General features: G+C 48.4%; 1 protein-coding gene across 4 annotated transcripts in view; it reads right to left on the bottom strand.

Moving 5' to 3' along the window:
• Trerf1 (transcriptional regulating factor 1) overlaps positions 1-15,272 on the bottom strand; it is a 225,493-nt gene that overhangs the window by 41,052 nt on the left and 169,169 nt on the right. The window contains exons 5-8 of one of the 4 annotated variants that reach the window (XM_029471314.1): positions 6,554-8,265; positions 5,119-5,165; positions 3,884-4,037; positions 2,087-2,413 (exon numbers count right to left, since the gene is read on the bottom strand). In XM_029471314.1, coding sequence (XP_029327174.1) covers positions 2,087-2,413; positions 3,884-4,037; positions 5,119-5,165; positions 6,554-7,990 — 1,965 coding nt within the window. In that variant the 5' untranslated portion in view covers positions 7,991-8,265. The remainder of the gene's footprint in view (positions 1-2,086; positions 2,414-3,883; positions 4,038-5,118; positions 5,166-6,553; positions 8,266-15,272) is intronic. The other 3 variants (XM_021149160.2, XM_029471315.1, XM_029471316.1) reach the window with 3 other exon arrangements.

The raw sequence follows: 15,272 nt of genomic DNA, 5'->3' as shown, positions 1-15,272 counted from the left end.
CCTGGGTCACTGAGGAGGTCACTTAAGTAATATGGAGTTCTTGGTGACCTCAACTTTGCCAGGGAGCCCAAACACAGAGTTCAAAAGTCCTTTTTAGGCTCTTTCTGGGGCTTCTACCTCTAAATAATGCTTTATTATCTCCCAGGCAAGGCTCTCTGAGCTACCTGGACCAGAGGCCCACACCACCCAGACTGGCACACTTGGGTCACATCTGAAGTGTTTAAACTATGGACTCTAGGGGGCAGAGCCAAAACACTGAATTTTATAAAGTTCCTGCTCCCAGGGGAGGGAGAAGGCCACTGGTAAGTCCAACACTCTGGGGAAATCGGAGACTCTGAGAGGGACATTTCAAGTTGACTTTATCCCAGAGCCGAGATTTGAGTTTAAAGCTCTTTCCTGCATTTTAAACTTGTTTTTACATCAAGAGCTTGATTCCCATTTTTGCCTCATTCCCTGAGCATGCTTCTACTTCAGCCTGCTTGTCAGCTGATGGTGTCTCTCTACCCTGCATTAAACCAAGGTCATCCCTTCCTTCTTAGCCTACTCAAAACTCCCATAATGATTTCCTAAGTAAAAACACCACCGCACTGCCTTGCTTGCTGGACCCACCCACCTGGTGTACAGGTGCACCCTGATTTACGGTGGAGCTACAATCGGAATAACCCGCAGCAAAGCAAAGCAATTAAGTTTAAAATGCAGTTGATATGCCTCACCCACAGAGCATCCTACATCTGCAACTCGGGGCAAACAGTCTGTAGTCTTTCTCCTCCTGATTTAGTAGCTGACTGGAATCAGTGGCTTAATGCCATAGCTCAGCACCGGAGAGAAGGTTATATCGTGTAGTTGTATGTCACTAGCCAAGATCCAAAATTCAAAGTAGACCTTTCATGTGAATATAAAGCTGAAAACTGGGGGCTGGAGAGATGGCTCAGTGGTTAAGAGCACTGTCTGCTCTTCCAGAGGTCCTGAGTTCAATTCCCAGCAACCACATGGTGGCTCACAACCATCTGTAAGAGGGTTGCACACTCTTCTGGTGTGTCTGAAGACAGGTACAGTATACTCATATAAATAAGAATAAATAAATATTTTTTTAAAAAAATAAAGCTGAAAACTTGTAAGAGGAGCCATTTTGGCAGAAGACATCTGTCTTTCCATCTTGCCACCTCCAGGGAATAGGTTTCTCCTTAGCCCCACCTCTTCTCACTGTCTTGAATGAGATGGGTGTGTGTAGTCCCAGGATAGACGCAGAGCCTCTCACACCTACCACACAACTTCCTCAGGCAAGGTGTGTGTGTGTGTATGTTTCAGCCCTGCCCTTATGGCTCCTAGACTCCCAGAATGCACTCATTGTGTCGGGACATAGAAGACCCAACACACTACTCCGTGGGAAGAGACAGGTCTGGTATGGCCAACCATGGAGGTCATGAATTCCCCAGGGTAGGGAGCAGAAGAGGCAGAGAGAAGAGGAGAGGGTGATGAAGGCAAGGAGAATCTAACAGGGACTGAGAAACATGAATCGCTTTGCTTTCCTGAGATTGGCAGGGGTCTGGCTCTCATGGGGCTTAGTGCGGGAACTGTAATGGGTCCGAGACCCTGGGGATTAAAACGGCTGTGACAATCGCTGATGCTACCAACCAGGCAGATCATCTGAGCTGATGATTCGCCTACTCTCCAGAGGGGCAGACAGTCCAAGGATTACATCTTTGGCAGCTGAATATGGGGAGACCCAGGTTCTAGGGAAGATCCAGGGCCATAGCTCAGCACTTGGCTGTTTATCAGCTGAGATACTTTTTCTATTCTTTGTAACTGGTAAGGCTATATTTGATGGCTGCCAGATGGATTGTCATTTACATTTAGGGATGAGAACACATCAAAGTTCAGAACTGGATCGAGACCATCAGCCTGGAGGAGTAACAAGGATGGAATGGTTGGGCGTGGTTGCAAGTGGCGAGGGAGGCTTGAAGAACCCGAGAGGGAGACTACATCAAGTCACTGAGGCCAGCGACTCTGGAAAAGCTGTTCTCATCTCCAGGAAAGCAAAGCAATGGTCCCCACCCCAGGCAGGTGTGGCAGGGCAGCAACTCACAGCAGGCGCACGGGGGGCAGCCCCTTGGGGGGAGTGAGGGGAGGAGAGGGTCATCCTCACGAGCACAGGCATCTCGTCGTCCGACATCGAGCTGGCTGGCTTGTCTCTGGCCGTGGGGGTGGCAGCGACGCTGTTGGTGAACCCCTGAGAGCTGGGCTTGGGTGGGATTAGCTTGACAGGGACAGACACGGGCATGACCATAGGCGTGAGGCGCTCTGCCTCAGGAGGGAGCTGCGGTGGCGGCGGCGGAGGAGGCGGAGGTGGCAGTGGCGGCTGAGGCTGGGGCTGAGGCTGAGGCTGAGGCGGTGGGGCCTTCTCTCCTTCCTCCTACATAGACAATAAAGGCTTTGATCCTGGGCTGAAAGCAGCTCTCCCAAGGCTGATGGACTTGCTTTTCCTCAGAGGTTCCAGGACATCAGTGGTGGGGAGCAGAAAACCACAGCTGGGTGGTTTCCTTCCTGTAACTCTGGGTCCCTAAGCTACATTTAAGATATCACTTGCATATGAAAAAAAAATTTTTTTTTTTTTTTAGAAAAAGAAGTTGGTGGCTTTCGTGGCTTTTTGAAGCAAAGGAAAGGGATTGCTATTCAGTCAAAACTAAACGTGATTTTTTTTTATGTAGATTTCCATTTCTTGGGTCTCAGTTGACTCTGTGTCTAATGGAAACAATCATTTCAGCCTAAATTTTATTCAGGTTAGGAAACCCCATTGAAAATGCAAAATATGCTATGGCTATATTTCTTTCTTTGAGACAGATTCTCAAAAGGTAGCCCAAACTCAGAATCCTCCTGCCTCAGCCTCCTGAGTGCTGCTGGGTTTACAGGTGTATAATGCCACAACAGGCTGAAAACATACATTTTTCTGTTCTGGGTTTTTTTTTTTTTTTTTTTGAGACAAGGGTCTTGCTAGCCTTGAACATGCCATGTAAACCAGGCTAGTCTCAATTTGCAGTGATCCCCCTGTCTCTAGGTCCCGAGCACTGGGATTATAGAGGCATGAGCCATGAGTCACCTGCCAACGTTCTGTTTTTAAAATGTGAAGACAGGCTGCAGAGATGGTTAAAAGCACAGGCTGCACTTCCAGAGGATCCAAGCTCAATTCCCAGCACCCACATGGTAACTCAGAACTGTGTCATACAAGTGACTTGACACCCTCATGTAGACATGCATACAGGCAAAAACACCAATGCACATAAAATAATTTTTTTTTTTAAAAAGTGAAGATAAACTCCTCTTTTATCTGGCATAGCCAGGAAATAGTCAGGAGAGTGACTCATAAATTCAATAGTCAAAGAAAATTTCAGACAATTCTGAGTTTTAACCAAACCTAAAGATGGTTTCTTACATGACTGTCCACCTGGATAATCCTGAGGGTATTACAGGGTCACTGGATCCTACCTACAGCCAATCACCACTGCATGGATGGACGGAAAATTCTGGTCAAAGGCTTGAGAATCACATGCCGATCTCCGAGACCCGTGTGGTTATGGTCTCGAGTACATTGCATATACTTCAGATTTCAAAACTACTTTACACTCGCATGTGTATATACTCGGCATTTACATAGTTATAGATCCCACAGTGACATAGTTCCTTTCAGCACCTTTCTCTGGAATAGGATTCTCTAAAGAGATTTCTAGCACTGCGCTTTCGACACTTGTCTAAGAAGCCAGGGAAGGGGAGACTGTGCCTCTCCTGGTGCTCACAGAAGGCACACGTCCCCCTGTCTCACTCCATCAGCAGCAAAGCAAAGCAAGCAGCACATGGCCCGGAAAGGACGGAGCGGGCTCCTGCTGACCTGTTTGAGGCTGGGGGATGCCCTCATTCCCCCGTGGGACCGCATGTGGCCGTTCAGGGCGGGCAGGCTTTTGAACTCCTTCAGGCAGATGGAGCATGTTAGCTTGTTCTTGGCATCAAACTGTTCCCCAAACACTCCTTTGGTTTGGCCGCTGCTGAAGGGTAGGGCCACATGGAAAGGACACACGTGAGGACAGGGAAACAAGAATTTATCACAAGCCATCAAACCTATGATGAAACCATTTTGTTTATCTAATCTACCACTGTCTGTGGCTTCCATTATCTGCCAGATAACCAAGCCCAATGTACAGATGGAGAAATTGAGGCTCAGAGGGAGCAAAAGCTTGCTTTCTTTAAAAAAATTAAATTTATTTTTATATTTATTTATTTATTTATATAAAATTGTGTGTGTGTGTTGGATGAGAGGAAAACTTGGAGTCAGCTCTCTCTTTTTGTTATATAGATCCCAGGGTTCAAATTAAGGTCATAGTGTTTCAGTTGCTTGTCTGTATGTGGATTGTGTGTGTGCTTGGTACCTGGGGAGACAGGAAGAGGGCACCAGGTCCCCTTTAGCTGGAGTTATAGGCGGCTATGAGCCACCTCATGTGGGTGCTGGGACCCCAACTCCAGTCTATAGCAAAACTAGCAGATGCTCTTTACGGCTAGGCTAGGCCATCTCTCCAGCAGAAAGGAAATGGCTTTCTTAGAATCGTGTCGTACAGGACACGTCCTGCATCCTTCTAGACCTGCAGGCACTGGGGCTTTCTCATCCACAGCTTTAAACGCCCACCCACCATGGCCCTGAGAGAAGGAAGTGAGTCTGCACCGTCCACTGTGACACAGCCAAAGCTCAGCTCTAAGCCTGGTACACAGAAGGCACCCATTAAGGCCCCAGTGCCTGAACTGATAAAGAACAGAGCACACAGCAGCCAAGCCTTACTGCCCCTTGCTCTGTGTACCTTCAGCCCTCTGAGCCCAGCTTTCTTGTTTCTAAAATGAGAACAGCGGTAGCTGGGGACCATCGAGGACTTGCAGTTGCCAGGCGCCCGACAGCAATGCTTGCCTGACTGGTGTTTTCCTCCGTGTAACACACAGGTCGAGTGCTCAAACGCAGCCACAACTGCTTTCCCTATACTTTCCTTGAAATTCTGACCTTGGATTTAGAAATAAGTTTTTTTAAACAACCCAAGATACCCCCCCCCCAGCCTCCCAAATATTCCAAATCTTTGATCATACCTTGATTCCGGGGATCCAGACTGGGCTCTCCCATCAGGTAAGTGCATCTAATTTTGAGCCAAACAGGGCACCAGAAGAAAACAAGAAGAGAGAACAAACAAACAAACGAACAAAGAAAGAAACAAACAAACATGTATTTTTAAAGTGAGGAATTTCAAGTTGTCCGAACACCATGATCTACCCTTCCAGAACTTTCTCTGCCCACAATTACCCTGACATGTCAACTCATGCCTTTGTTCCACATCTGGTTTCTTCCCACTGCTCCCTGAACTCAGATGACGCCAGCCCCAATCCTACTGGGAAGCACCCCCTTCTACCCTTCTTAAGAAGTCTGTATCAAGTCTGCACTAACAGGGTCCGTCCCCACAGAGGACAGACAGGAAGTGAGTGGTATAGCATCATTCCAAGAGATCTGATAGCATCAAAGCTAAACAAACAAGAACTTCGTAGGTGTGGCTGCATGTATGGCTCGTGGAGAAGTGGTGTGGGTTCAGGGCGGGGAGCATCCATGTGCACAGTGATTGTGCAGACGTCATAGGACAATCTGTGTCTTGGGGACATTGCAAGGACAGAGTTTCAGTGGGGATGAGATGTCCCCACTCTGTGGTCCTCTTGCCTCTGACATAGACACTGTACATGCTGCGTCTGTGTTTGTATGTGTGCAAGTGCATGTGGTTTTATATGCACACGTGGGCATGTGAGTGAAGGCTAGAGGTTAGGCTAGCCTTGGCTACTGTTTCCCAGGCACTGTCCACATCAACATTTTTATTACATTTTTTCTATCTATCTATCTATCTATCTATCTATCTATCTATCTATCTATCTATCATCTATCCATCCATCCATCCATCCATCCATCCATCCATCCATCCATCCATCCATCCTTTGGTCTCTGCCTCCCCAGTGCTGGGATTTCGAGCTCCTGCTGCCAAGCTCTGCCCTGCATCCCATGATTGAACTGAGCCAACCCTCCAGCCCGTGACTCTAGGTCCTGATCATTACATTAACCGTTTCAGACATACTACAATATTCTGGCCATCTCTTTAGTAAGGTGACAAATCCCCTAACCCTAACCCTAACCCTGAACCGAGTTCCGGGTGCCAAGCTCTGCCCTGCATCCCATGATTGAACTGAGCAACCCTCCGGCCCGTAACCCTAGGTCCTGATCATTACATTAACCGTTTCAGACATACTACAATATTCTGGCCATCTCTTTAGTGAGGGTGACAAATCCCCAGGGCCAAAGCCTGAATCCAAATCGATTTTGTATTCCAAGTGTCTGTCACAGACAGCGCCTGGCACATGTAGGTTAACCTTTGTGAAATGTATAAAGAACATAAAGGATAAAGGTTGGAGGCAGAATTGGGCACCACAGAGACTGCCTGCCTGGCTGAGTCTGGCGCACATCTGGATATGGGGAGAAACTCTGAGATACCTGGGGCCACATCGCACTGGGAGACGGCTGCTGCTGCTGAGACCCCATGTTGTTGAGGTGGACCCCACTGGGGGACAGGAGCGGTTGGTGAGGGAAAGTACTAGTGACCCGAGTCATTTCTGAGCTGGCCGGATCCGCCACTCCTGTATCAGAAGGCCCCATGTCCCCATGGGAGCTCAGAATAGCCGGGGTCTGTCTGTCACTAGAATATGTCTTCAGCTGACTGTCTTCACGCTGCTGGTGCTGGGACAGGTGGCTCTGCGGGTAGAGGGGGTGGCTATAGGCCTGTTGAGGCTCCTGATAGTAATACTGAGGCATAGAGCCCAGCTGGATCAGCTGGACAGCGTGTGCCTGCTCCGGGGTATACTGATGAGGGTCCCTGTGGTATGAGGGTGGCTGCAGGTGCATGGATGGCTGCTGCTGCTCTTGCAAGTGTTGCATCATGGGTTGGGGCTGATAATACTGAGGTATCTGCAGTGAACTCTGCCGCTGCTGCAGCTGGAGCTGCTGCTGCTGCTGAGGTGGTGAGGGGCGAATTTGCTGCGGCGGCGGCTGCTGCTGCTGCTGCATCTCCTGCACAGAGATCCGCTGCAGTCCGGCTTGCTGCTGCTGAGGCGGCGGCTGTGGGTAATACTGGTGCTGCTGCAATTGTTGCATATGGCCGGACAGCACCTGAGGGGCTTGCAGTGGCTGTCCTCCTTGCATGGACATCTGGGCCAGGGGCTGCTGGTAGTCATAATACAGGTGCCCTTGGGGAGCGTGCTGCCCGACTGGAAGGGCTGGTTTGGGCAGTCCACCCGTGAAGCCAGGGTGAGGCTGCTGGGGCACCTGCTGGTAGCGGGAAGCTATAGCTGATGCTGAGGGCTCCACAGGCTTCTGAGACAGCAGTTGACGGAGGGCACTGTCAGAGGCTCCATCCATCACTGCTGATTGGGTGTGCAGCACCTGGGCCATATTGTTGACCTGAATCCGCAGGTTTTGGTTGGCAAATACCTGGGTGAAAGAGTCCAGCTTGTGCAAAACACCACTGGTGAGTTTCTGGGTCCGGATCTCGCTGGCCTGGGAATAAGTGTATTGATAGCCATCAGCGGGCTCCACCTGGGTGGGCGCCCCCCACATCATGTTTGAGTTGGCCAAGTTGCTACGAAGCTGGACGTGGTTCCCAGGCCCTGCATGGCTTCCCCATCCTCCCTGCCTGGAGGTATCCATCTGGCCAAGGTTTTTGGAGCCAATAGGCAAGCCGAGACCATCCCGAGTATCTTGAGGGAAGTGAGGCGAGATGGGTGAGGCCTGCGGGGCGTCCATCCCAGCCCCGGAGATTGTATTCCCATAGCTGTGGCCCAGCCCACTGTGGACACCAAGGGGTGGCTGTTGATAGAAGAGGTTCTCACCACCGTGGCCCACGTGATTGGTCTTGTACAGTTGCTGGTCCCCCATGATGTCCTCTTTGCTTATGAGTGTTCAGCCACAAAACAAAAACCAAAAACCAAGAAAAAAAAAAAGAAAAAAAGAAAGAAAAAAAAATCCTGAAACCCTGAGAAGATGAGAGAAAGCGTCCACCCTACTCCACGGCTGACATGTCTGTGAGGGTGGCTGGAGACAGGGGTCCCTGTTGGCTTGAACTGGTCATCAGCAGAGCCGAGGTGCCTACATCCTCACCCGGGCGGAGGTACGGACCAGACACCACCGTGGTGGGGGAAAGTCCTTCACACCTGGAAGACAGGATGCAAGAGACAAAATTGAATTTCCCTGAATATTTCCTGACAAGCCATTATTATGATTACTGTGGTCATTAATAAAAGATAGCTACAGGGAGGGCTGGTTCGATGGTTCAGAAGATCAAGGCACTGGTTGCCGAGCCAGGAGACCTCGGTTCAAATCCAGGGACCCACATGGGGGAAGGAGAGACCTGACTCCTGACCACTGTACTCTGACCTCCACAGGTGTGCCATCGTGTGTGTTGTGTGTATACTTACCTGGAAGGGGAGCAAGTGAGCATGTGCAGGTCGGAGGAGGACTCCTGGCATCCTGCACAATCAATTCCCACTTATTCCAGGCTCTCTCAATGAACCTTACGGTAGACAAGTATCCAGCCAGCTCCCATGCTCCCCTTCTCTGGGCCACCCACAGTGCTGGAGTTATAGCCACAGATAGGCACACCCAGCTTTTTATATGTGTGCTGGGGATTTGAACTCAGGTCCTCGTGTTTGTGCAGCAAGTGAGCCACCTCCCAGCCTTCCTGCTTCCGTTCCAGTTCTTCTGTCATTTTTAAACTGGGCTGTGACTCTCTGGGAGCACAGGAGGGCTTTGCAGGCACAGCACATGCACTCCAGATTCTAAGAGGTAACAGTTCCCAGGTTCCGGTTCCTGAACCCCCAGAAGCACTTTTCCAGAACAGGGGGATGAGAGAGGTGCACACGGTCCCTTTCCATCTGGCTTCCTCTTTTACACAAAGGAAGGTAAACAAACCTCTCTCTCACCTGTCCCAGTGCAGATGCCAACTGGATTCATCATTTGCTTGTTGATTGATTGTGTATGTCTGTGTGCACAAACTCACGCAGGTGTTCACGTGTTGGTGTGCCGCAGTGCACATGGAAGTCAGAGGACAGCTTGTGGCAGTCAGCTAACTCCTCCCACCCTGTAGGTTCTTGGGATTGAACTTGGCTCATTGAGTTTGACAGCAAGCTCCTGTTATCTGCTGAGGCATCTCACTGGCCCTCTTGTTTCTAATTCCTTTCTCATTAAGTTCTATGCGGCTGGAGAGATGGCTCCGTGATTGAAGAGCACTTCCTGTCCTTGTAGAAGCCCTGAGTTCACTTCCCCGTGTCCAAGTGGGGACAATCACAACCTCCTGTAACTCTCTCTCTAGGGGATCCGACGCCCTTTTCTAGCTTCTTAGGGTACTTGAACACATGAACACACAGACCAAAAAGAAATCTTTTTTTTTTGGTTTCTCGAGACAGGGTTTCTCTGTATAGCCCTGGCTGTCCTGGAACTCACTCTGTAGACCAGGCTGGCCTCGAACTCAGAAATCCACCTGCCTCTGCCTCCTGAGTGCTGGGGTTAAAGGCATGAGCCACCATGCCTTGCTCAAAAATAAATCTTGGGGGCTGGAGAGATGGCTCAGTGGTTAAGAGCACTGACTGCTCTTCAGAAGGTCCTGAGTTCAAATCCCAGCAACCACATGGTGGCTCACAACCATCTGTAAGGAGATATGATGCCCTCTTCTGGTGTATCTGAAGACAGCTACAATGTACTTACATATAATAATAAATAAATCTTTAAAAAAATAAAATAAATCTTAACAAACAAACAAACAACCCCCAAAGAGTTCCTACGGCTGTACAAAGTTGTCTTCCGACCCTGACACCCATGCCACGGCATACACACCAACTCTCAAACACACTCATACAATAACAGAGAAATAAAATGTAAAAGGAAGTCCTAATACAAGCAATCAGATGCAAATTTTGGGTGATGGATCACGATGTGTTTTTTTGGTGTAGAATTCAGAAGCAGATCGAAGAACTGAGTGATCTTGCTTTAAGCAAATGTGTATTTTTTACCAGAATAGCTCAGTGGTCACAAGCACAACGGCAATGGGGCACCATACACACTAAACATCAAATAGGGTTTCTGTTTTGTTTTGTTTTAAAGATTTACTTACTAATTCTTAAATTTATGCATATGTGTGTGTAGTGAGGGTTCATGTGCATCGTATGTGTGTAGTACAAGTTCATGTGTATCGTATGTGTGCAGTGTGAGTTCATGTGCATCGTATGTGTGCAGTGCCTACTGAGGTCAGGGAGCACTGACTCCCCTGGAGCAGGACATACAGGTGCTTTTGAGCCACCTGATGTGGGTGCTGGGAACTGAACCTGGGTCCCCTGGACGTCCAGCAAGGGTTCGTGATCACACAACCTTCTCTCCGGCTCCTACATTTCCCTTTTTTTTTAGATAAAACTCTGAGTTCTTCCTATCGAGTATGAACAATGGTTTTCTGTGCTTATGTCTGGATAGATGGGAAAGGCTGGTCCTGTTCACATACTAGCAATAAATAATCTTCTTAGATTATTTTTAGTTATTTCTTTATATGTGCATGTGTGCTTATGTACATATGAATGTGGGTGTTTATGGAGGCCAGAAGATGTCAGATCCCCTGGATGCCATCATTCCCTGACCATGGGTGCTGGGAACTGAGCTAATTTTCTGGAAGAGCAGAAACTGCTCTTAAGCAGTGAGCTGTCTCTCCATGGTTTTATGTAGCCCAGGCTGGCCTTGAACTTGTGTAGCTGAGGATTGCCTTTAGCTTCTGACTCTCTTGACTCTACCTCTAAGTGTTGAGAAGGGGGAACCTCAGCTTTATACAGCGGTGGGGATCAAACCCAGGGAGGGCCTGATGCAGCCAAGGCCCTAACTGAGCAGCATGCCAGCCCAGTGAGAAGTTTATTTTTAAAAAGTCATTCAGTGCCACTGTCCTGAGGTACATTTTCAATGTAATTTTACTTTTTTCTGTTTATTATTTACCTGTGGCCTGGTCAATTGTGCACTATTAAAAATTAGAATCCGTAACTCAAACCAGAAGAAAGTTTAACACAGATTCATGATTCAGAAGTTGGAAAATGTGAACTTCATATAAAATTGTTACAGACAAATAGGATGGGGACCCAAATGAAAAAACTTTAAACCTAAAAAATACATTACACATAGAATTCCTGGGGGAGGCGACATATAAATAAAGTTTCAAGGAATAGCAGAAGGCACAGTATGTGTGTCTCTGTGTGTTGTGTGATTATCAGTGTGTATGACTGAGTGTGTGTGTGTGTAAAATGAGTGAGTAGTGGGTGATGTCATAGTTTCACTTAAATATCAATATTTATAAATATCCTGGAGATCACATTGGCCAACATGATAAAAAACATAAATGTAAACTCGAACATGAGCCAGGGGGTGAAGAATTTTACAAAAGCCAAGTTGGGCGTGGTGACACATGCCTGCAATCCCAGCCCTCAGAGCCAGGAGGATCCCAAGGGAGTGCAGGCCCTTCTGGGCTACATAAGATCCTGTCTCAAAAATTGAAGATGAAGGAGTTTTACAAACTTATTTTAGGGAGGATTTTTTTTTAATAAGCAGAAACATCTGGAGTTGACCCTGAACTTGAGGTGGTGTGGAAAGTGAGGGGCGGTCCCTGATGACTTCTCAGAAGTTGCACAAGGGTGCTAGGAACAGGGGCAATATGTTCCAGAAGCAGTGTCCCTCGCTGCTCAAAAGATGGCCCAGGTCACAGGGGAGCTGGTTAAGAGTTTACAGCCAAGAGCATCTTGCCCAGTCCCACTGCAAAAGTTAGCTAGTTCTGTCAGCTTGACACAACCCAGAGTTACCTGGAAAGCGTGTCAGCGAGGGGCTGTCTACTCTGGGTTGGCTGTGGGCATCTCCAGGGAAGTTTACCTTAATTAATTGATGTGGGAGGCTCAGCCCACTGTGGGCAGCGCCATTCCTTATGCCGGGGGCTCCTGAACTACATAAGCAGAGAGAAATCAAGTGGAGCACACTCATGCCAGAACAAGCAAGCATACATGCATTCATTCCTTTCTGCTTGACTGTGGATGCGATGTGACCAGCTACCTCAGGTTCCTGCTGCTGTGACGTACCCACAGTGATGGACGACAATCTGAAATTCTGAACTAAAATGAGTTCCTTTCTCTCAAAGTTGCTCAATTTATTTTTATTTTATGTATATTTTATGCTTTCCTTACATGCATGTTTGAGCACCACGTATGTGGTGCCCGTGAAGGCCAGAAGATGGCATTGGATCCCTTGGAATTGAAATTGCATACAGATGGTTGTGAGCAGCAATATGGGTGCTGGGAATTAAACTCAGGTCCTCTAGAAGAGCAGCCGGTGTTCTTCACCACTGAGCCATCTCTTCTAGACCCATGACTTGCTTATTGTCAGGATTTTATCCCAGCAGCAGAAATGAAGCTGAGGCATATCTCAAAACAGAAATTGCCTTTTATCAAAGGATCCAGCTCTGACCAGGGATTGACATGCATCAATCAGAAAACATTGGCCTAGCTGCATTCAGGTGAAGGCCTGAACCCACATAAGAGTAAGCACGGAGAGAGACAGGAGAACCAGCCCCTGCAATGTTCTGCCCTTCAGAGCCTGCCATCCCAATCTGAGGAGACACTCTGTCATTCCTTCAAGCTTTCCTGGAGAAGTGCTACCTGCCCAGTCACAGGGCCTGAGCTCCGGGACAGCCGCCTACTTTAGCCTACCACTGCCATATTCAAGGTAACTGGACCTCATCTGTTACAGACTGGCCAGCCTTCCAAGGATCCTTTCCATCGAACCTGATGTGCTCTGTCCCACAAGAGGACCTTGGCATGTGCTGTGCCTCTGTGGTGGTTTGAGTATGCCTAGGCCAGGGAGTGGCACTATTTGGAGGTGAGGCCTTGTTGGGGTAGGTGTGCCACTGTGGGCATGGGCTTTAAGACCCTCATCCTAGCTGCCTGGAAGTCAGTATTCTGCTGACAGCCTTCAGAGGAAGATGTAGAACTCTCAGCTCCTCCTGCACCATGCCTGCCTGGAAGCTGCCATGCTCCCACCTTAATGAGAATGGACTGTAACGTGTAAGCCAGCCCCAATGAAATGTTGTCCTTACAATAATTACCATAGTCATGGTGTCTGCTCACAGCAGTGAAGCCTTAACTAAGACAGGCCCCATATAAAGACCTAGTTATCCCTCTTCGCAGCCCCTTTCCAACATGCCAATGTACCAGGTCACTTTCAGTTCCGAATCCAAACTACACATTCCTAGGGAGCCCAGCCTGACTCCAACCCCAAGTCTATCTAAGGTTCTATTACTTCTTTTAAAAAAATTAATTATTGAAGTGTGTGTATTTCTGTGTGTTCCCATGGAGGCTGGAAGAGGATGCTGTATCCCCCGGAGCTGGAGTCACAACTGAGCTGCTCAATGTGAATGCAGGGAACTAAACTTAGATCTCCTGGAAGAACAGCAGGCACTGTTAAGGGCTCAGCCATTCCCCAGCCCTGACTTCCTTGATTACATTTTGTCCTACAACTGTATCCCTTCACACTGCCTCCTTTTCCCTTAAGCAACCTCCACTATTCACAGCTTCTCCGAACAACTTTGCTCTTAATTGTTGTTTGTTGTTTGGAGACAGGCTCTCAGGTAACCCAGGTTGGCCTTGAACTCATTGTGTCGCCCATAATATCCTTGAGCTTCTGACCCTGGTGCCACCATGACCGGTTTACTTGGTCCTGTGGAATTGAACCCAGGGCCTCACATAGATAAGAAAAGCAGTCTATGGTCTGAGCCACATCCCCAGCCCTCCTCTTAATACTCCCTTTAAACGATGATTTATTTGGTGTTGAGAAGATGGCTCAATGGTCAAGAATGGCTACATTTCTTGTAAAAGACCCACAGCCTGTTCTCAGCGCTCACAGCGGGCGGCTCCAAATCCCCTGTAACTACAGTCCCAGTGGCATCAGATGCCTCTGGCTTCCACGGGCACCTGCATACCTCATGCCCACATACTCATACATAAATACACACATAATTAAAAATAAAACCTAAACTTATGGTATGTGATATGTGGTGTGTGTGTGTGTGTGTGTGTGTGTGTGTGTGTGTGTGTGTGTGTGGTGTGATGTGATTATCACAGTATCCATGCAGATTGGAGGACAACTTTGAGGAGTGTTTCTTCCACCTTTGTGAGTACTCAGGGGGGTTTGAACTCAAGTCTTCAGGCTTATACCCCCCAGCCCTTTACCCCAAGCATCATCTCTGCCACCCCTAAACACTTTCATAATTCTGTGCCCATTTCTCTGGTTTCACCCCTGCCCGTCATCCCAGGGGAAGACACAGTATCTGTGTTCAGGACTATTCCAGCAGCCTGCAACTTGCCTGCAGACCCCGATCCCTGATTCCATTCTGGTCTGTCATCTAGACGGCAGCAGAATGGACTTTCAAAATGTCACTGATCCATATCCCCATCCCGCAATGTAAACAGACGCCTTTATGCTCCTAGTTCAAAATCGCAGCTGCTCACAAGACGGCCAGGCTCTGCACGGCCTTCCCCAGTTCCACACTATTTCCACAGGGCCCTTCCACACACTACTTCTCACAACTGGAAAACTCCTCTCTCTCCCCCTTTCTCTAGCCTCGTCTTTGTTACTTCTGAAATCTTAGCTCAGCCTAACACTTTCTAAGAAAGCTCACCCCGCCCCACCTCCATACCCTACATTGGACCCTTTCTTATTTATCCACAGAAAACCATCCTCCTGTTTTAAATCGTGCCAACAAAGAAGAGAAACCATGTAACAATGATTCTCTGTGGACAAACAGGACATAGAATGGGGAAGGGGACCCAGAAGAATGTTGCAGAGAAAGAAACATCATGAACGAAGCCACATGACCAGGTGAGGGGTCCATATGAGGCCATCACATCCTCGCCAGGAGCTCTCCCAACAGGGTAGGTGAAAGGGCTCAGAGCATGAAGGTGCTTGCTGCTAAGCCTGCCAACCTGAGTTCAATCCCCACGATCAGCATTGTGGAATTCTCGAACTGGCTCTCCAGGCTGCGGTCTGACTCCCGCAGGAGTATGCGCACACAAGCACGTTAGTAAACAAAATGTAATTAAAAGAGAGAGAGAGAGAGAGAGAGAGAGAGAGAGAGAGAGAGAGAGAGAGAGAG

This window comes from Mus caroli, chromosome 17 (genome assembly GCF_900094665.2).
Source record: "Mus caroli chromosome 17, CAROLI_EIJ_v1.1, whole genome shotgun sequence".
Classification (NCBI taxonomy): Eukaryota; Metazoa; Chordata; class Mammalia; order Rodentia; family Muridae; genus Mus; species Mus caroli.
The sequence above is the reverse complement of the archived record's forward strand: the minus strand, read 5'-3'. Positions and strand labels throughout refer to the sequence as shown.